At 44.1% G+C, this 16,969-nt stretch overlaps 1 protein-coding gene across 1 annotated transcript; it reads left to right on the top strand.

Moving 5' to 3' along the window:
• Positions 1-4,033: 4,033 nt before the first annotated feature.
• Positions 4,034-16,388, top strand: NXNL2 (nucleoredoxin like 2). Its single transcript, XM_038402576.2, is given in 3 exon segments — positions 4,034-4,783; positions 4,785-4,936; positions 15,755-16,388. Coding segments are annotated over 3 exon segments (459 nt in total). The 5' UTR covers positions 4,034-4,645; the 3' UTR covers positions 15,924-16,388.
• Positions 16,389-16,969: the final 581 nt, after the last annotated feature.

Below are 16,969 nucleotides of genomic sequence, written 5' to 3'. Positions count from 1 at the left end.
ATTTTATGAGGCAATCAGAATAATTAAATGATCATATTTCATTAAATTTTAGAAGTCAGGATCATGCTGTAGCAGATTTTTACTTTGATGTTTCATATGTAGGTTGCACTACATTGAGCAGAACAAATTAGAAGTGTCTGCAGTCAAGATATAATTGCTTAGTTCTCAAAATATGGTGCTGGAAATGTATATTAATCTTTTGATTCATATGTTAGGATCAGCAGGAACAACTGACCCATTATTCAGCCCAAGCATATAATAGTCTCATTTTTGTTCCAAGAATATCTTTCTCCACACGCAAACTGTGTAAAGAGTGATCCATTTTCTGCATATATAGAATCTGTTTAATAGAACCCCATTGTGCTAGGCGCTGTACAAACACAGAACAAAAACAAAGCCCCTGCCCTAAGGAACTTACAATTTATGTAGTCAGGATATATTTTAAAGCAACTGTATTACATTGAGCCTGAAAACATTTCTACCCCACATTCGGAGAGACTTCAGTTTAGTAATAGTTGAGTCTTGGGCTGGGTTAGGGTTAGGGTCAACTGAATGAGAAAGAGAGAGAGAGAGCTTGTGCTACAGCCATAGTGGGTGTTAGGGAGAGTGGCTGAGCAGCCAGGTCAGGATTGAGTCCTAACTCTTTTTAAAACAAAATAATTGGTAAATAGAGCATCTGAAAGAGTATGATGTCCATTTACAGAATTATCAAACAAAGTGACTGAGAAAGATTGAGATGTGCAAGCTGTGCAATAATTGTACAGTTTACATCAGGCATTAATTTGTTGGATGATATCCAAATAGTATAAATAAACATTCACCGTATAAAGGCTTTCTGTATATTTTACAAGAGGGGAAACAAAACAGCTTGCACTTTAGTGTGTTGTTTGTATTGTTTAGCATAAACCTTCCATAAACGCACACAAACTCAATTCTTTATGTAAGTATTCAGTACTGACTTGAGAGTTTTTGGTGTCCTATACAAACTAGAAAATGTATACCCTTCACAGTAAATAGTTCCTAAATATTTCAGTGACCCCAGTACTTGGCTGTCCTTGAGATAACCTCCTGATTTGTTTGTATGGTACAGCCATCCTGATTTCATTGTTGCTTATCTATTAATTTTATTTGTCTGTTTTAGCAGGATAAAAACAAAAACATACATCTCACCTCTTCCCAATAAATTCACTTTAAAAACCTGTGTTAAAAGAATACACTGCAAACCCATCTCTTCACTTTAGAGTAAACAGATATTATCTATCAGGTTTTCTCCTGCATGATTGGGCCCCTAAAGAATCTTTGTTTTAAAATTATTTAACTTGGCCAAGGTCCTTCTTAGAAAATATTACCTCCTAGAATCCAAAGATTTTTTTTTATTTTGGAAAACATCTGAAAATTTAACAAAAATAACAAAACAGCTATTACAGTCAAACCAAAGCAATACTGAATAAATCCGTCTGCGCTCCCTAGGGTAGGAAGTGATGCAATGGAGATAACACTAGACAGTCATTTTTAACTAATTCCTTGATACACCCTGTTGTGCTAGGGAGGAGAACTCATATCAGTAAAGCTATTGTTGTAAATTTATATATGCAAAATACAAAAACACTCAATGAAAAACAGCTGAGATTTTGGATGTGAAAATAGCAGAAATTCAGCAATTGCAACTCAGCCCCCTTATAGATTCATAGGCTTAGAAGAGACCACAAGAGTCATCTAGTCTAACCCCCTGCCAAGATGCAAGATCTGTTGTGTTTAAACCAGCCAACACAGATGCCTATCATCCAGCCTCCTTTTGAGGACCTCCTAGGGTGATCAGATGTCCTGATTTTATAGGGACAGTCTCGATATTTGGGGCTTTGTCTTGTATAGGTGCCTGTTACCCCCAACCCCCCATCCAGATTTTTCACACTTGCTGTCTGGTCACCCTAGAACTTCCAGTGAAGGAGCTTCCACAACCTCCCTAGGCAGTCTGTTCTATTGTCCTATTGTTCTTATAGTTTGGAAGTTTTTCCTGAGATTTAATCTAAATCTGCTATGCACAGATGTGCAAAGACAACATCCCCATAGCATTTCCATCATAGGGGTGAGTTGGGAGAATATCTGTTTGAAAAGGCAAGACTGCAGTGGTGGCCGCTTTGATATGTTGTATTCCTGCTTATGGTGTTTATTTTTATGCATTACCTTTCCTGTGAGAGCCAGAACTTTTTATTTCCTTTTCATAGAATCATAGACTATCAGGGTTGGAAGGGACCTCAGGAGGTCATCTAGTCCAACCCCCTGCTCAAAGCGGGACCAATCCCCAAACTAAAATTTTGTGTGTATTAAATCTCACACTTAATGTGGTGTACTGTTAACATAATTTTGGGAATTAGAGCCTAAATTGTCAGGTGTTGGATATCTAAAGTTAGCCTCCCACCTCCATATTTGGGCATCTAAATAAAAATGGCCTGCTTTTCAAAGGTACTGAGCACCTTCAGTTCCTATTACGGTGTTTGTTTTACCAGGTTACTTTTCATAAAAATCAGGCCATTTTTGCTTAGGTGCCCAAATCCAAAATTAGCCGCCTAACTTTGGGCACCCATTCAGTATTGACATTTTGGGGCATAACTTCCATTTTGTCTTTTGTTGGGGGGAAGAAAAGAGAGTGATTAACTGGACAATGTAAAAGTCTAATAAAAGAATGGGTATTTGAAAGGTGTAGCTTGAACAGGCACCCTGGATTGGACGCAAAGTTACTCCTCTCAGTATGGGTACCTCTTCTCTAGTTTGTATTTGACTGTCTGGTGTGGGATTCAAAATTGGGATATGTCGTAACTGAACTAGAGTTAAGGAAATTTTGTTTAAATGTGAGATGATCCAGGTGTGCACATGTGATCCTGAGCCCCCTCTCTTATTGATAAAAATAATAAAAAAACTAGAAGAAAATAGCATGATGCACAATTTTTGGACATTGAACGTGTTTCTAAAGTGTTCTCAAATGTTCATGTGTTTAGGGACAGATGCTCAAATGAAGGTGTATGCACACAAGTACTAGAGGTGTGTGTTGCAAAATCAGGTATTTGCACGTGTATGGTCAGCTGACTGGCCATGTGTAAGTACCTGATTTGCATGCACACATCCAGAATTGGCATGCACAAACATCTCCATGCTCTGGCCTAGACTATCCGTTCCTTAGTACAGAATGAGGGGGTGGGTTTGGGAAAAGTTTGAAGTTCTGAGGAAACCCAAGCCATACGCTCTTTGAAAGAAGAAAAGGAGGACTTGTGGCACCTTAGAGACTAACAAATTTATTAGAGCATAAGCTTTCGTGAGGTACAGCTCACTTCATCGGATGCTCTAATGCTTATGCTCTAATAAATTTGTTAGTCTCTAAGGTGCCACAAGTCCTCCTTTTCTTTTTGTGAATACAGACTAACACAGCTGCTACTCTGAAACCACTCTTTGAAAGTTATTCTAGCACCAAAAGGCATCCAGAAACTGCTCGTTCCTCTTCTGACAAAGTTTTGTCTAGGGCTTTTGGTTTATCAGGGGAGTGAATAAGAAATATTGGGGCATTACAATGGAACTTGAAGAGGGCTGTGCTTTAAAAGGTGACCTTTTCTGTTTCCAGAATGCCTTGGATTTGTAAAAAGAGAAGGAGGACGGGGGGGGGGGGCACCTTGGAGACGAACACCTTTCTTTGAGCATCAGCTTTCGTGAGCTACAGCCCACTTCATCCGATGCATCCGATGAAGTGGGCTGTAGCTCAGGAAAGCTGCTGCTCAAAGAAAGGTGTTCGTCTCCAGGTGCCCCCCGTCGTCCTCCTCTTTTTGCGGATACAGACTAACGGCCGCTCCCCTGAAGCCTGGCATTTGTAAGTAGCATCTTCCCTAAAAGGGAAACGGAGCCCCGCGCAGCGTGTGAGCGAGCTCCGGCTGTCGGTCAGCAGCAGCGATTGGCAAGCGTTGCTGTCAGTCGGGGCAGGAGCTGAGTGTTTCTAAGGGCAGCTGCGGGCGGGGGTGGAGCTCGGGGGGCGGGGCGGAGCTGCGGGCGCTGTAGCGGCGAGGCCAGCGCCGTGGTGCAGCCAGCCCGTGCCGAGCTGAGCGCGGAGAAGCAAGGAGATTTTTGCACTAGGGTGAGGTGGTTCCTCCCCCCCCCCCCCCGAGATTCCGGTTCAGCTTTTAATCATGTTCGGACCCCCAAGGCTGAGCCAGGGCGGAGCCTGGAGCGCGCTTCCCGCTCTCGCTCTGCTCCTGGGCTGGGCGCGCGCTTCCGAGCGGGGCCGCTTCCCTGCGGCCCGGGGGAAGGGCTGGCTCGCGCCCGCGCCCGCGCCCGCCCCGGGGCCGATCACAACGCGCGCGCTCTCGTCTCTCTCTCCCTTACTAGCCCTGAGGCGCGCGGAGGGGGCGGCCGGCCGGCGGCAGCGGGCAAGAAGCGAGCGGCCCGGGAGCGGGCAGGCGCCTTCCGTGCGGAGCCGGCGCCCCCCGCCGGTGCCTGGGCGCGGGCACCAGGGAAGGAATCTGCCTGCGCCCCCCCGCGTAGCGTAGCCAAGGCCTCGCCCCTCCGAGCGGAGCGGAGCGGAGCGTTGCCCGTCCTCGCCGTGCGCCCTGCCCGTGGCCGAGGGGCGGGACTGCCCCGGCCGGCGCCGCGCTCCGGGGGCAGGATGGTGGATGTGTTCAGCGGGCGGCCCCTGCTCACCCGGGACGGGCACGCCGTGGATCCCGAGGAGGTTTTGCGGAACAAGTACGTCTCGGCCGGCTGGTGCTCCCCGTGCCGGGACTTCACCCCGGTCCTGGGCGACCTTCTACCGCGAGCTGCTGGAGGGCGCCCGCCCGCCGGCCCCGTTCGAGATCGTCTTCATCTCGTCCGACCGCAGCCTGGAGGAGATGGCCGGGTACGTGCACGACGCGCACGGGGACCGGCTGGCGCTGCCCTTCCACGACCCCTACAAGCAGTGAGTGCGGGGGCGGGGCCGTGAGCAGCCGCAGCAGCCTGGTACCCGCAGGCTGGGAGCCCCCTGCCCTGGGGGAGCTGCGCGATCTGGGGGTGGGATGGCCAGGACCAGAGCCGTTGCTATTCCCTAGGCCGCGGGCGCTTCGGGCTGGCTTTAAATCCAAGCTAGAACGTGCCAAGTTTGCACCCAGCCTCCCGACTTCCGCTGGCTGAACGTGCAAGTCCCTCTAGCGCCCAAAGCACCTAGACCCCGGCACAGGCTGGTGGCGCCCCTGCTGCAAACCCCCCAGAGCTGGCACCTGGGTCCTGCTGGATCCCAGCCAACCTTGGGCCCCGATTCTCCAATTTCTAAGGTGGAACTCTACAAAACTGTCCCTGTTCTGACTTGCACCGCTGAAACCCAGACCATACTGCACTCTGGCACCCCAGCACCAGATCCAAAACCTGAGCCTGCTGGATCGGGCCAGTGTTTAATTTTGTTCCCCAATTCTTCCACATAAATAGAGAACAAGACTAGGTGCTCCAGCACTCCAGTTGTACCAGGACCCGTGAAGAAGAGCTCTGTGTAGCTAGAAAGCTTGTCTCTCTCATCTACCGAAATTGGTGCAATAAAAGGTCACCCACCTTGTTTCTAGGGAAAAAATTATCAATTTTCATCATGGCAAAAGGTTAACAGCAAGATGCCTCAAGGTTTCCCTGAGGGTCCTCTGTTGTTTTATATATTTATTAACTGCCTGGAAAGAGGAGTGAGTAGTGAGATAGGTTTCAGAGTAGCAGCCGTGTTAGTCTGTATTCGCAAAAAAGAAAAGGAGTACTTGTGGCACCTTAGAGACTAACAAATTTATTTGAGCATAAGCTTTCGTGAGCTACAGCTCATTTCATTGGATGCATTCGGTGGAAAATACAGTGGGGAGATTTATATACACACACAGAGAACATGAAACAATGGGTTTTATCATACACACTGTAAGGAGAGTGATCACTTAAGATGAGCTATTACCAGCAGGAAGGAGATACAGTTATTTAGATTATTCCAGTCCAGAGAACAGTGAGAGGAATGGAAGAGAGACATAAACAAGCTAGGTGACTGGACAGCATGATGAAGTTCAATGTAGACAAATGTAAGGTAATGCATTTTGGTAAAAAAGTTTTAACTGGTGTGCTTTACAGGGTTCTAAACTAATTATATCAGCTGAGGAAAGTGACATAGGTATCACAGTAACCAGGTCAATTTAAACAAAAAAAAAATTCCCATGAAAAATGATCCATTGGAAATGTATCTGTCTTTGCTGCTCCATGTTGTAGCAATTTTCCACCCAGTGGAACTGTGACTGCACTAACCTGTTTAGTTACACAGGGCCAGAAAAAGGAAATTCAGAAAAATATCAGTGTTATTAGCAAAGACTTCTTTAAAAACATTTTATAAAGTTTGCTGGAGTGTGGCAATGATCTTTTAAAGTTAGCTTGCAAGTCTGATGATTGATGTTGCTTTGATTAGTTGGCTTACTCCTATCATGACAGGGTGCATTGATTTAAATAAAGCAATTTAAATAATTTTAATCATGATTTAAATCAGAAAGCAGGAAAACTTGTTTTAAACAGTCAATTTTAATTGTGTTTTGCATTTGTACTTTTGTAGTTATTTTCCTAAAGAAATGCTTATTCTCATTAATTAGTAACCATTGAAACATAATTTAAACTGAATATAGCATTTACGCTAAATTTGGTCCTCCTTTTTGCTAGCCCGGCGGATACACTATATCTGTACATATTTGCTTAAGCAATTGTGTAGCTTAATTTATTTTTATTCAGGTTATTTATTTTTATATTTTTATTATGTCAGAAAATGGTGAATGATGCATTTCTTATGTATTAGATTAATTTTTTACTTGTGATTTGTGTCAAGATCTATTTGGATAGAAATTCAAATTCAATTAATGCACAAAACCAGCATTTAAATTTTTGATTAAATAAAACTACTTTAAAAGTGCTGGATACACTTTTAAAAGTGTATCAAAACATGTTTTGCATTTAAAGTAGCTGATTTATTAAACAAAAGAAATATTATCTGCAGTTAATTAATTGACCTGATTGTTTCAAGTCACCGTTTCCATCAAGATTCTACAACTGAAGTAGTTCTCGCCTCTAACATGGCTAATTAAGGTCTTTCTCTTTAAAAGTTCCAGAGAGCTTTAATGTTTCTGAATTAAACTAGCTGTACCACAAGACACGGCTGTAGCTCACGAAAGCTTATGCTCAAATAAATTTGTTAGTCTCTAAGGTGCTACAAATACTCCTTTCCATTTAGAAGGGTTTAAGCATAACAAGTAATTGAAATTTAAATTGGAGTGAATTCTGAGAGCTGAAATCATGTAGAGTATTACACCAATGATGTATTTTATCTGTTAACACAGTTTTTAAAAACAAAAATGACTGAGGTTAGCTCTGTTAGGACTTCTGAGAGAAAGATTTATCTAAATTTTAATACTCTGTCTAGTCCTGATTCTCACATGTTGAATAGACAGGCAGGTTGGATGGTGAACCTGCAGGAGGGCAAGGCACAGTCAATGGCAAAACTCTTTGTGGATTTTGCTTTGAGCAGGTCTAATTGACATAGTGCCTAAAACTATGTGGACAGCTGGTGGGTTGTGTCTATAAAGGCTCCCAATATTATGAACAATGAGTAGCAATAATGGGATGGGAATATAAAAGAAAACATCCCTTCTATATGTTGGGATTCCCTTCAAGACCTTTTCCATTTGGCTTATCTGAAACATCTTGTCCAGTTCTGGGAGAACACTTGATCCAGTTCTCTGGAATCCAAAAACTAGGTTTGAATCTGGCATTGTCTCTGAGGCTTTTTATTTGGCATTTCATAAAGCTACACCTGAGGTGATCAGGCTCAGGTGTAGGGGTGTGGGTTAGGGTGCACCACAACTCCAGAGTACATCATTATAAATCAGAATATACACAGATTCTGAAACAGACTTAACGCACGCGTTACATGCTTTATGATTGGCTTACTAATTTTGTGAACCAGTCCCCGTATAGATCATGAGCTATCCCTGCGCTACAAAGTGTGATAGTAAGCAAAGCAAAGCTGCAAGCTTATCACACAGTACTCCTCTTCTTAATATTTCTTTATGTACTAGCTACATATTATTTATGAAGCCGTTTGTGAATTCATGCTTTATCCATTGTAGACCTTGTTTCCTTGCATCTATTTTCTTTCATTGTTCATGCAATGTTCATGCAAGGCCCACACCATAGAAAACACAGTTGTTGTGCAGTAGCTGGACGGGATTTCCTCTTCACCCCTATCTCCATGGGATAGCGGTGACTTCTTTTCTCCTTTTCCTCATATACTCTCTCAGAGCACAAGGCGATAGGGCGGTGTTACTATTTTATGAATGCAACATCAAAACTGATCTGGTAGGTGGTTTGTGGCATTCCAATAGCACTCGCACAGTAGAACCTGCTTATAGAGAAGCCAAGGGTCACTGTAAGCAGAGTGAAACAAAAGTCTATTGAAATTAATTGAATGATTTGGAACTTGAACTACAGGCACAAATTTGCTACTATATATATCTACATCTCTCTATCTATCTATCTATCTCTCTATCTATCTATCTATCTATCTATCTATCTATCTATCTATATATGAACTTATCATTATATATATATACATTATATTATATATATATATACATATATATATAATGATAAGTTCCACTCTGTTTCTTAAACATAGAATACCTGCATTGTTGGTGAATAGTAATTTGATGGTCTACTCTGTGTGCACAAATGGATGATCTCATTTGCATAGCTAGGCTATATTTTAGAGTGGACAGTATCCTTTTCACTCTCCCCTCCTTTGTTTGTTTATTACACCCACTTGTAGGCTCTTGTCCTAAATTAGTCCCTGACTCAGAGTTTACAGTCTATCTTTCTATATGTTAATACAGTGTCCAGTGCAATCATAGATGCCGAGTTTCTAATCTGCTGGGGGGTGCTTCCCCCCGGCTCTGCTGAGGCCCCGCCCCCACTCCACCCCTTTCTCCAAGGCCCCACCTCCACCCTGCTTCTTCCTGTCTCTTCCCCCCCACCTCGTCCCCGCCCAGTTCTGCTCCTGCCCCCGAGTGCGCTGTGCCCTCGCTCCTTCCCCTCTCCCCCCAGCCCCTCCTGACGCCACGAAACTGCTGATCCACAGCAGGCGGTAGGTGCTGGGAGGGAGAGGGAGGCACTGTGGGGAGGGGGAAATTCTGGTAGGGGGGCTGCCAGTGAGTGCTCAGCACCCACCATTTTTTTCACATAGTCGACACCTATGAGCACAATGCATTCCCAATTCTGATTGGGGCCCTTAGATGCTATATTATAATATAACCAGGACTAGGTTGTTTTAAAAAGTGAATGGTTTACATGTGATTCATGACACTAAGAAATGAACTCCTCTAACCACAGAACAATACACTAATACAGCCCATATAGTATATTTCCCCACACTGCCTCGCCAGTGTGCATTGATGTTGACCTGGAGGGAAATGTTCTCTAGCGGTGAGAGTAGTTTGATTTTTGCCTATTCAGTCATTGATCTGCCTGTTGAGACCACTGCCAAGTAATGCTAATTCTGGTGGTGGTTTTGTAATACTGGTTTCTTTCTACTTAGAACTAGATGGAGGTCTCAAAGTCATTTTATATAATTTTACTTAACAGTCCCTAGGTAGTAACAATATCTGGTTGCTACCAACATTGGCTGGATTCAGACAAGTGACCTAAAGGAGAAAGGTTCGGTATTCCACAAGCCATTCAGTATGTGCCATGGGAAGGTGAAAGTCTAGTGATTAAAGCTCCAGTCTCAGTCATGAGATCTGGGTTCTTTTCCTGACACCGTGTCTTGCTTTGTGATATGAGCGAGTCACTTTATCTGTGTCTATCCTCCAGATGAGGAAATTGAGGTAGAGAATTACATTTACTTCTTCCTCATGGGAGCACTGGGAAGGCTGATGTTTTGTCATATTTTCTGAAATCCACTTAGTGCATATTAAGAGTCTTAAGTGGCTAATATAAAAATCAGCAAAGAAGGATTGTTAAGTGTTAATAAATCATGTATGAATATTTAATCATAATATGGCTTATTTTAGGTGTTTGGAAATTATAGCTAAATAACTTAATTGCTCATTTTTGGAGCATGCAACAAGGTGCTATAATATCTTTATCATTACACTATTTTATGTGGTGAGCTCATTACTTACTGTAGTCTCTTAGATGCAAGAATTTAAAATCAAAGCAGGATCACAAGCATCCCCCAGGGCTGTACATCTTAAACGTGTCTCTGAATTAGGACATAAGTATGGGTGTATGCAACAACAAAGTATAACTCCTGATTATGTGTTTTACTCCTGGGGGAATTCTGTATCACTGTGCAATGCAGAATTTTTCAGAATTTAATGTTGTGCATGCAGAAATTCCTTCCCCCTCCCCCCCCACAGAAATGGGCTACAGAGATGTTGGCCACCACTAGGGGCTGCTGGACCTGGCAGAACCCAGCTCTCAAATAGAAGACAAGGCTGTGGGAAGCGGAAGGGAACTGGAGGGTTCCCAGCAGCTGCAGATCCCAGCATGCCCTGAAGGAAGGAGGCGGCAGTGTGCAGGAAATTCCATGCAAGCCCAGGACTTAGCATCAGGCTGTTTTTCCCTCTGGATCCCTGGGCTCTTGGAGATAGGATGTGTGTTTGGCTGAGCTGAGGAGTGTGTGGCTGAGCTCTGGGGAGTAGGGATGTGAATGTCTGGGCTGAGGGGGCCATGGCTGGGTTCTGGGGGCAAGGCGTTGTGTCTGGCCCCCTGGCTGGGCTCTGCGGGGAGTGGACAGAGAAACAGGAACTGGGTTGTCATAGGGTTTTCTTTAACTCTCTATTCCTGGGGGAGTTTTTGTGTGTGTCTGTATTCTTACAGACATATATGCTGACAGGTATTTTGAAATAAATTACCAAAATAATTGAAACTGGCGTGATTATATAGTGTTATTTTGACAAATAACTTTTGCAGCATTTTTAATTTTTTGGTGCAGAATTCCCCCGGGAGTAGTGTGTATTGGCTTTGTATTGCTGCTGCTGGTGTGCACCTTGTGACTCTGGTGGAGGGGAATAGGAACAAACAGGAGGAAGATGAAGAAAAGGAAGGGATTAGCAGATAGGAGGGGGTACAAGCAGGCAATTTTGAAGTATTTGGAGAGGAAGTTGATCGGGAACAGTCAACATGGATTCACCCAGGGCAAGTCATGCCTAACCAACCTGATTGCCTTCTGTGATGAGAGAACTGGCTCTGTGGATGAGGGGAAAGCAGTGGATGTGTTATTCCTTGACTTTAGCAAAGCTTTAGATACGGTCTCCCACAGTATTCTTGCCAGCAAGTTAAAAAAGTACGGATTGGATGAATGGACTATAGAGTGGATAGAAAGCTGGCCAGATTGTTGGGCTCAGTGGGAAGCGATCAACGGCTCATTGTCTAGTTGGCAGCCGGTATCAAGCAGAATTCCCCAAGGGTCGGTCCTAGAGCCGGTTTTGTTCAAAAGCTTTATTAATGATCTGGAAGATGGGATTAATTGTACCCTCATCAAGTTCGCAGATGACATTAAGATAGGGGAAGAGGTAGATATGCTGGAGGATAGGAATAGGATCCAGAGTAACCTAGATAAATTGGAGGATTGAGGCAAAAGAAATCTGATGAGGTTCAACAAGGACAAGTGACGAGTCCTGCACTTAGGAAGGAAGAATCCCATGCACTGCTACAGGCTGGGGACTGACTGGCTAAGCAGTAGTTCTGCAGAAAAAGACCTGGGGATTACAGTGGACAAGAAGCTGGATATGAGTCAGCAGTCTGCCCTTGTTTCCAAGAAGGCCAGTGGCATATTGGGTTGTATTAGTAGGAGCATTGCCAGCAGATTGAGGGAAGTGATTATTCCCTTCTGTTCGGCACTAGTATTGCCCCCGTCCAATTTTGGTCCATCCGTCCGTGTCGCCCCCCCACCCCCGAAGGGATGTGGACAAATTGGAGAGAGTCCAGCGGAGGGTAATGAAAATGATTAGGAGGCTGGGACATATGGCTTATGAGGAGAGGCTGAGGGAACTGGGGTTATTTAGTCTGCAGAAGAGAAGAGTGAGGGGGGATTTGATAGCAGCCTTCAATTACCTGAAGGGGGGTTCCAAAGAGGATGGAGGTAGGCTGTTCTCAGTGGTGGCAGATGACAGAACAAGAAGCAGTGGTCTCAAGTTGCAGTGCGGGAGGTCTAGGTTAGATATTAGGAAACACTATTTAATTAGGAGGGTGGTGAAGCATTGGAATGGGTTACTAGAGAGGTAGTGGAATCTCCATCCATAGGCCCGGCTTGACAAAGCCTTGGCTGGGATGATTTAGTTGGTGTTGGTCCTGCTTTGAGCGGGGGATTGGACTAGATGACCTCCTGAGGTCTCTTCCAACCCTAATATTCTATGAATCTAGGAGCAGCAAATTAGGCCCTGTTTTTGCATTGTGATCCATATGGGCAGACTGCTATGCCTTTGCTGTGTCCCTGCAAACTTCATGTGGGTGCAACAGTGTACCCATCTGGATCACAGTGCAGGATTGCGGTTTTAATATGCAGTAGTAAAGTTTCTTGCTCCACTTGCCAGCATGCCTGAAACATCTGTAGAAGAAGCTTATTCTGCCCCTAGAGAATAGAGCCTCTCTCGATGGAGCCATTTTCCTTGCTTTCTGGCAATTCCCTCTAGCTAAATGGCAGGCCAGCTTTGACTGACTCCATATTCAGTCTACCTTAATTGGTGTGAGGCCTTTGAGAGTTAAGGCCTTTGGAGTGGGGAGAGTAGGATCCCAAAAAATCCCTGAAAAAAGGAAGGTGGAAGGTCCAAAGACACAGAGAATGGTGGAAGGGGTAAAACTAGCTATGTATTTATACTAAGCTCCTTACTGTGGTATGAGGTGTATGGGTCTGGGAAGAGAGAATGGCAGATATAAGCACGTATGAATGAGGCAATAAATGCACATGAGAGGGAAGAAGGGGGAATGCATGGGAAAGGGGAAGAGGGGCTTTGCTTACTTTTAAGCAAGTGATTGTGTTGATAGCTGAAGAAAACTCAAATAAAACTTGTCCATTCCTTCCTTGGAATTTTAGAGTCCAGCCCCCAGCAGACGAAATTAGATTCCTAACTTGTGATATTCTTGAGGATATGTCTGTAACGTTTAATAAAGTAGACAGTTCTTAAATTTGTTAGAAATACACAATAAATAGTATGAATAAACTGGAGCTGTGCATTATTCCATTTACCACTAATACCGTGCTAATAAAGGTTAGTAAGACTGCCACCATTTACAAGGATAGCTGTCTTTTGAGTAACAAGTCCTACCCTCCCAGATGGAGAGAAATATATCCTATAATTCCCTGTTATGAATTATAGTATATACATGCTATTGTTTCCATTAATTTTGTGCTCCCTGCGAATGCACTAGCTTTATATTTTAGAAAAACTGAAAAATAACTAATGTCTGTGAAGGCCTTTCTGCTCTTAGGTGAATTAAACTGAGTTCATTTTTCATTATTGTTCACTTTAATCAGAGGTATCTGCAAAAGCCTTTGGTATAATGGATGAAACGTTAGGAAACACAAAAGACAGATAGTTGAGTAAAACACCTTATGCAGTAAAAGCATTTTTTGTAATGAAGCATCATTGTCAGAAATAGCTACAGCCAGTTTAGTAAAATGTGTGGCAGCCTACAGTCTGGTCAAGTGTAGGTGCCATAAGTTTGTACAGATGTTGTAGTGCTTGGAAACACTGAACAAAGAGAGCGTTATATCTTACTAGCAGCTGAATGCCCGTGTTTGTCACAGGGAGTGAGGCAGTTGGGCCAAGTAATCCACCATCTGTACAGTATCCCTCACATGATCAATTGTTTTGAATGAAGATTAGGTGTAGAATCAGGTTTGTGATTGGTTGTGTTACTCTGATGTCACACTGATATTCCAGTTTGGGGTAGACATCCCAATCTGCCCCAACCATCCTTTCTATGAAGGTTGAAAATCTCACTGTATCTTCCTTATTCACCTCCCCAACTTGGATTGGAGACCCCACCATCTAGAACACAGGTGGGCAAATTACAGCCCGTGGGCCGTGTCTGGCCCGTCAGACCTTTTAATCTGGTTCTTGAGTTCCCTCCAGGGAGCAGGGTTGGGGGCTTGCCACACGGCTCCCAGAAGCAGCGGCATATCCCCTCTCCGGCTCCTAGGCGTAGGAGCAGCCAGGGGGCTCCGCGTGCTGCCCCCCCAAGCACTGGCTCTGCAGCTCCCATTGGCCGGCAACTGCAGCCAATGGGAGCTGCAGGGGCAGCGCCTGTGGATGTGGCAGTGCTTAGAGCCACCTAGCCACGCCTCCGCATAGGAGCCAGAGGGGGGACATGCTGCTGTTTCCGGGAGCTGCTTGAGGTAAGCGGAAGCCTGACTTCCTCCCATGCCCCAACCCCCTGCCCCAGCCCCAGCCCTGATCCACCTCCCACCCTGCGAACCCCTCGGTCCCAACCCAGAGCACCCTCCTGCACCCAAAACCCCCCAGCCTCACCCCAGAACCAACACCCCTAGCCAGAACCCTCACCCCCCTGCCGCCCAACCTCCGGCCCTTCCTGGAGCCCCCTCCCGCACTCCAAACCCTTCAGCCCTGAGCTCCTTGGCCCCACGCCGGAGCTCTCTTACCCCCTCCCGCATCCCATCCCCTTGCTCCAGCCTGGAGCCCCCACCCACACTCTGAACTCCTCCTTTCTGGCCCCACCCCAGAGCCCTCACCCCCTCCCGTACCCAAACCCCCCAATTTTGTGAGCATTCATAGCCTGCCATACAATTTCCATACCCAGATGTGGTCCTCAGGCCAAAAAGTTTGCCCACTCCTGATCTAGAAGGAGATCACATCTATACCTCTACGCAATACACTGTAAATATCTAGGTCACAGACTTCAAAATACCCTGTCATCAGATCATGCCAGCATATTACTTTGTTTTTAATTTTATTTATTTTACCCAGGAGAGAAGAGAGTTGACATGTGTGGTATGTGTTGCATTTTCATTTCGTGCCAGAGATTAGAAATTTGAGGTTATGATAAATAAGCCTGTCCAGCAGACAAAAGGTGGGCAAATGGCTGACAGAAATGTTTGTTCCTAGAGTGTACAAAGTGGCATTTTACAGGCATATAGTTGTCTTAAATGATGGTACCCTCCATGAGGATATCTTGAGTATTTCTTTCCATTCACTTAACTGTTCGTTGCCGTTACATTAAATGCTTAGATGTGTTTTTAACTGTGATGTTCCATGGTTACACATAGGTTCCAACTTTACCATTAACTAGCAACCTTAACTTAAATCAAGGTAATGCAGTCTTTTGTCTTCATTTTTGTGATTTAAAATTATGGGGCTGTTGAGGAGCTGTGGAGTGCCACAGTGTCTCTGCCATCTTCTGTCTTTGCTCAGTGGAGCTTAGGATCTCTGCAGGCTCCCCTCTTCCGTCCTTGTCTCTTTCTACAAAGTGGAACCTTAGATTAGGTCCTCCAGGGCTGCAGAGCAGCCCAGAATCTTGAGGGTGCAAAGAGTGCTAAAGCTTTCCCTATGTTGCAAGTTCTGTATTTGCACCTCTAAGAGATGCAACACAGAATCTCACCCCTTGTGTGTGTGTGTGTGTGTGTGTGTGTTTTCAGTTTATATTGCATAGACTACTACTTTAAAAATACTTGACGGCTTCCTGAAATATTTCTAACGGCGTGTTTAACTTTGTGTTTTGTTTCCAGTGATTTGAAGAAGAAATACAATATAACGGCCGTTCCCAAACTGGTGATTGTGAAACAAACTGGAGAAGTCATTACTGACAAGGGAAGGAAACAGATCAAAGAAAGAGGGCTAAGCTGCTTCCGAAACTGGCTTGAGGGGGCAGATGTCTTTCAAAATTTTTCTAACTGAACAAAAATTGGGAGATACAAGCAATACAGCTAGACAAGGCTTGTGGGAGAACTTGCAGAGTTCCCAAACTATAACTTTTTTGGTTAGAACAACGGGCATTATTAATTAGGAGCCATTTAATTTTAGTCCAAACTATAGAAAGCAGAATATGCCAATAGGCTAACATAGTTCAGAACAAATACACTTACTATTTTATTCGTGTTGTCTTGTTTACTGAAGTTAGTATGAACACCAAAGCATTCATAATAATATTCAAGAGTTCTGTATTGTAGGGCTCTTCCAGACAGATAGAAGGGCAGCCCTGTGAAATCTATGCAAATGTTTTATTTTTGCAGATGTGTACAGGTAAAAAAAATACATATTTTTCTCAACCACAAGATTTTTCTGGTGATTTAGCACATAATTTATATTTATTGATAAAACAGAAGTATACTTGCTTTAATAAAGTACTATTTATGCATTGCATGCCTTCAGATGTCTCCTTTGATATGTTACACATAAATCTGAACAGAAAATGACATGGCTCTTAAATCGGGTGCACTGTTTGCCCATGCATAAGAAGTCCCTTTTTGTCTGTGCTTCGAGTGGGTTTCTGTACACTTTACAGTCTTCCTCTCCGTTTTCTTATCCCCAGATTTTTTTTCCCAATACTGTAGTGAGAGTCAACATCTCCAATTCACAATCAGGCTTTCTAAAATATATCAGTGTTGTGTGTGTTTGCAATGGGGAGAGGAGTGGCGGGAAGGAGGAGAAAGGCAGGGGATATATAGGTGAAGAGGCCATGTTAAACAAAGATGCTAAGCAGGCTGGTGTCTAGTATTTAGAGCATAAAACTATGGGTCTGATTTTCATCATGTACATCAGTGTAAACCTTTGACTTCAGCAGAGTTACATACAGCAGAGTCCATGCAAAACTGGTAGGAGAGGAGAATCTGTCCTTTAGGTCTTATGAGCCCAATTCTGGATGAACTGCAGATGTGGATGAGGATTGTTAAGCACATCTGTCAGGGTAAGAGGTAATTCACAGAAAATGAGGCACTTGTCTG

Source organism: Dermochelys coriacea, chromosome 5 (assembly GCF_009764565.3).
Source record: "Dermochelys coriacea isolate rDerCor1 chromosome 5, rDerCor1.pri.v4, whole genome shotgun sequence".
Classification (NCBI taxonomy): Eukaryota; Metazoa; Chordata; order Testudines; family Dermochelyidae; genus Dermochelys; species Dermochelys coriacea.
This window is presented reverse-complemented; position numbering and strand designations above follow the sequence as displayed.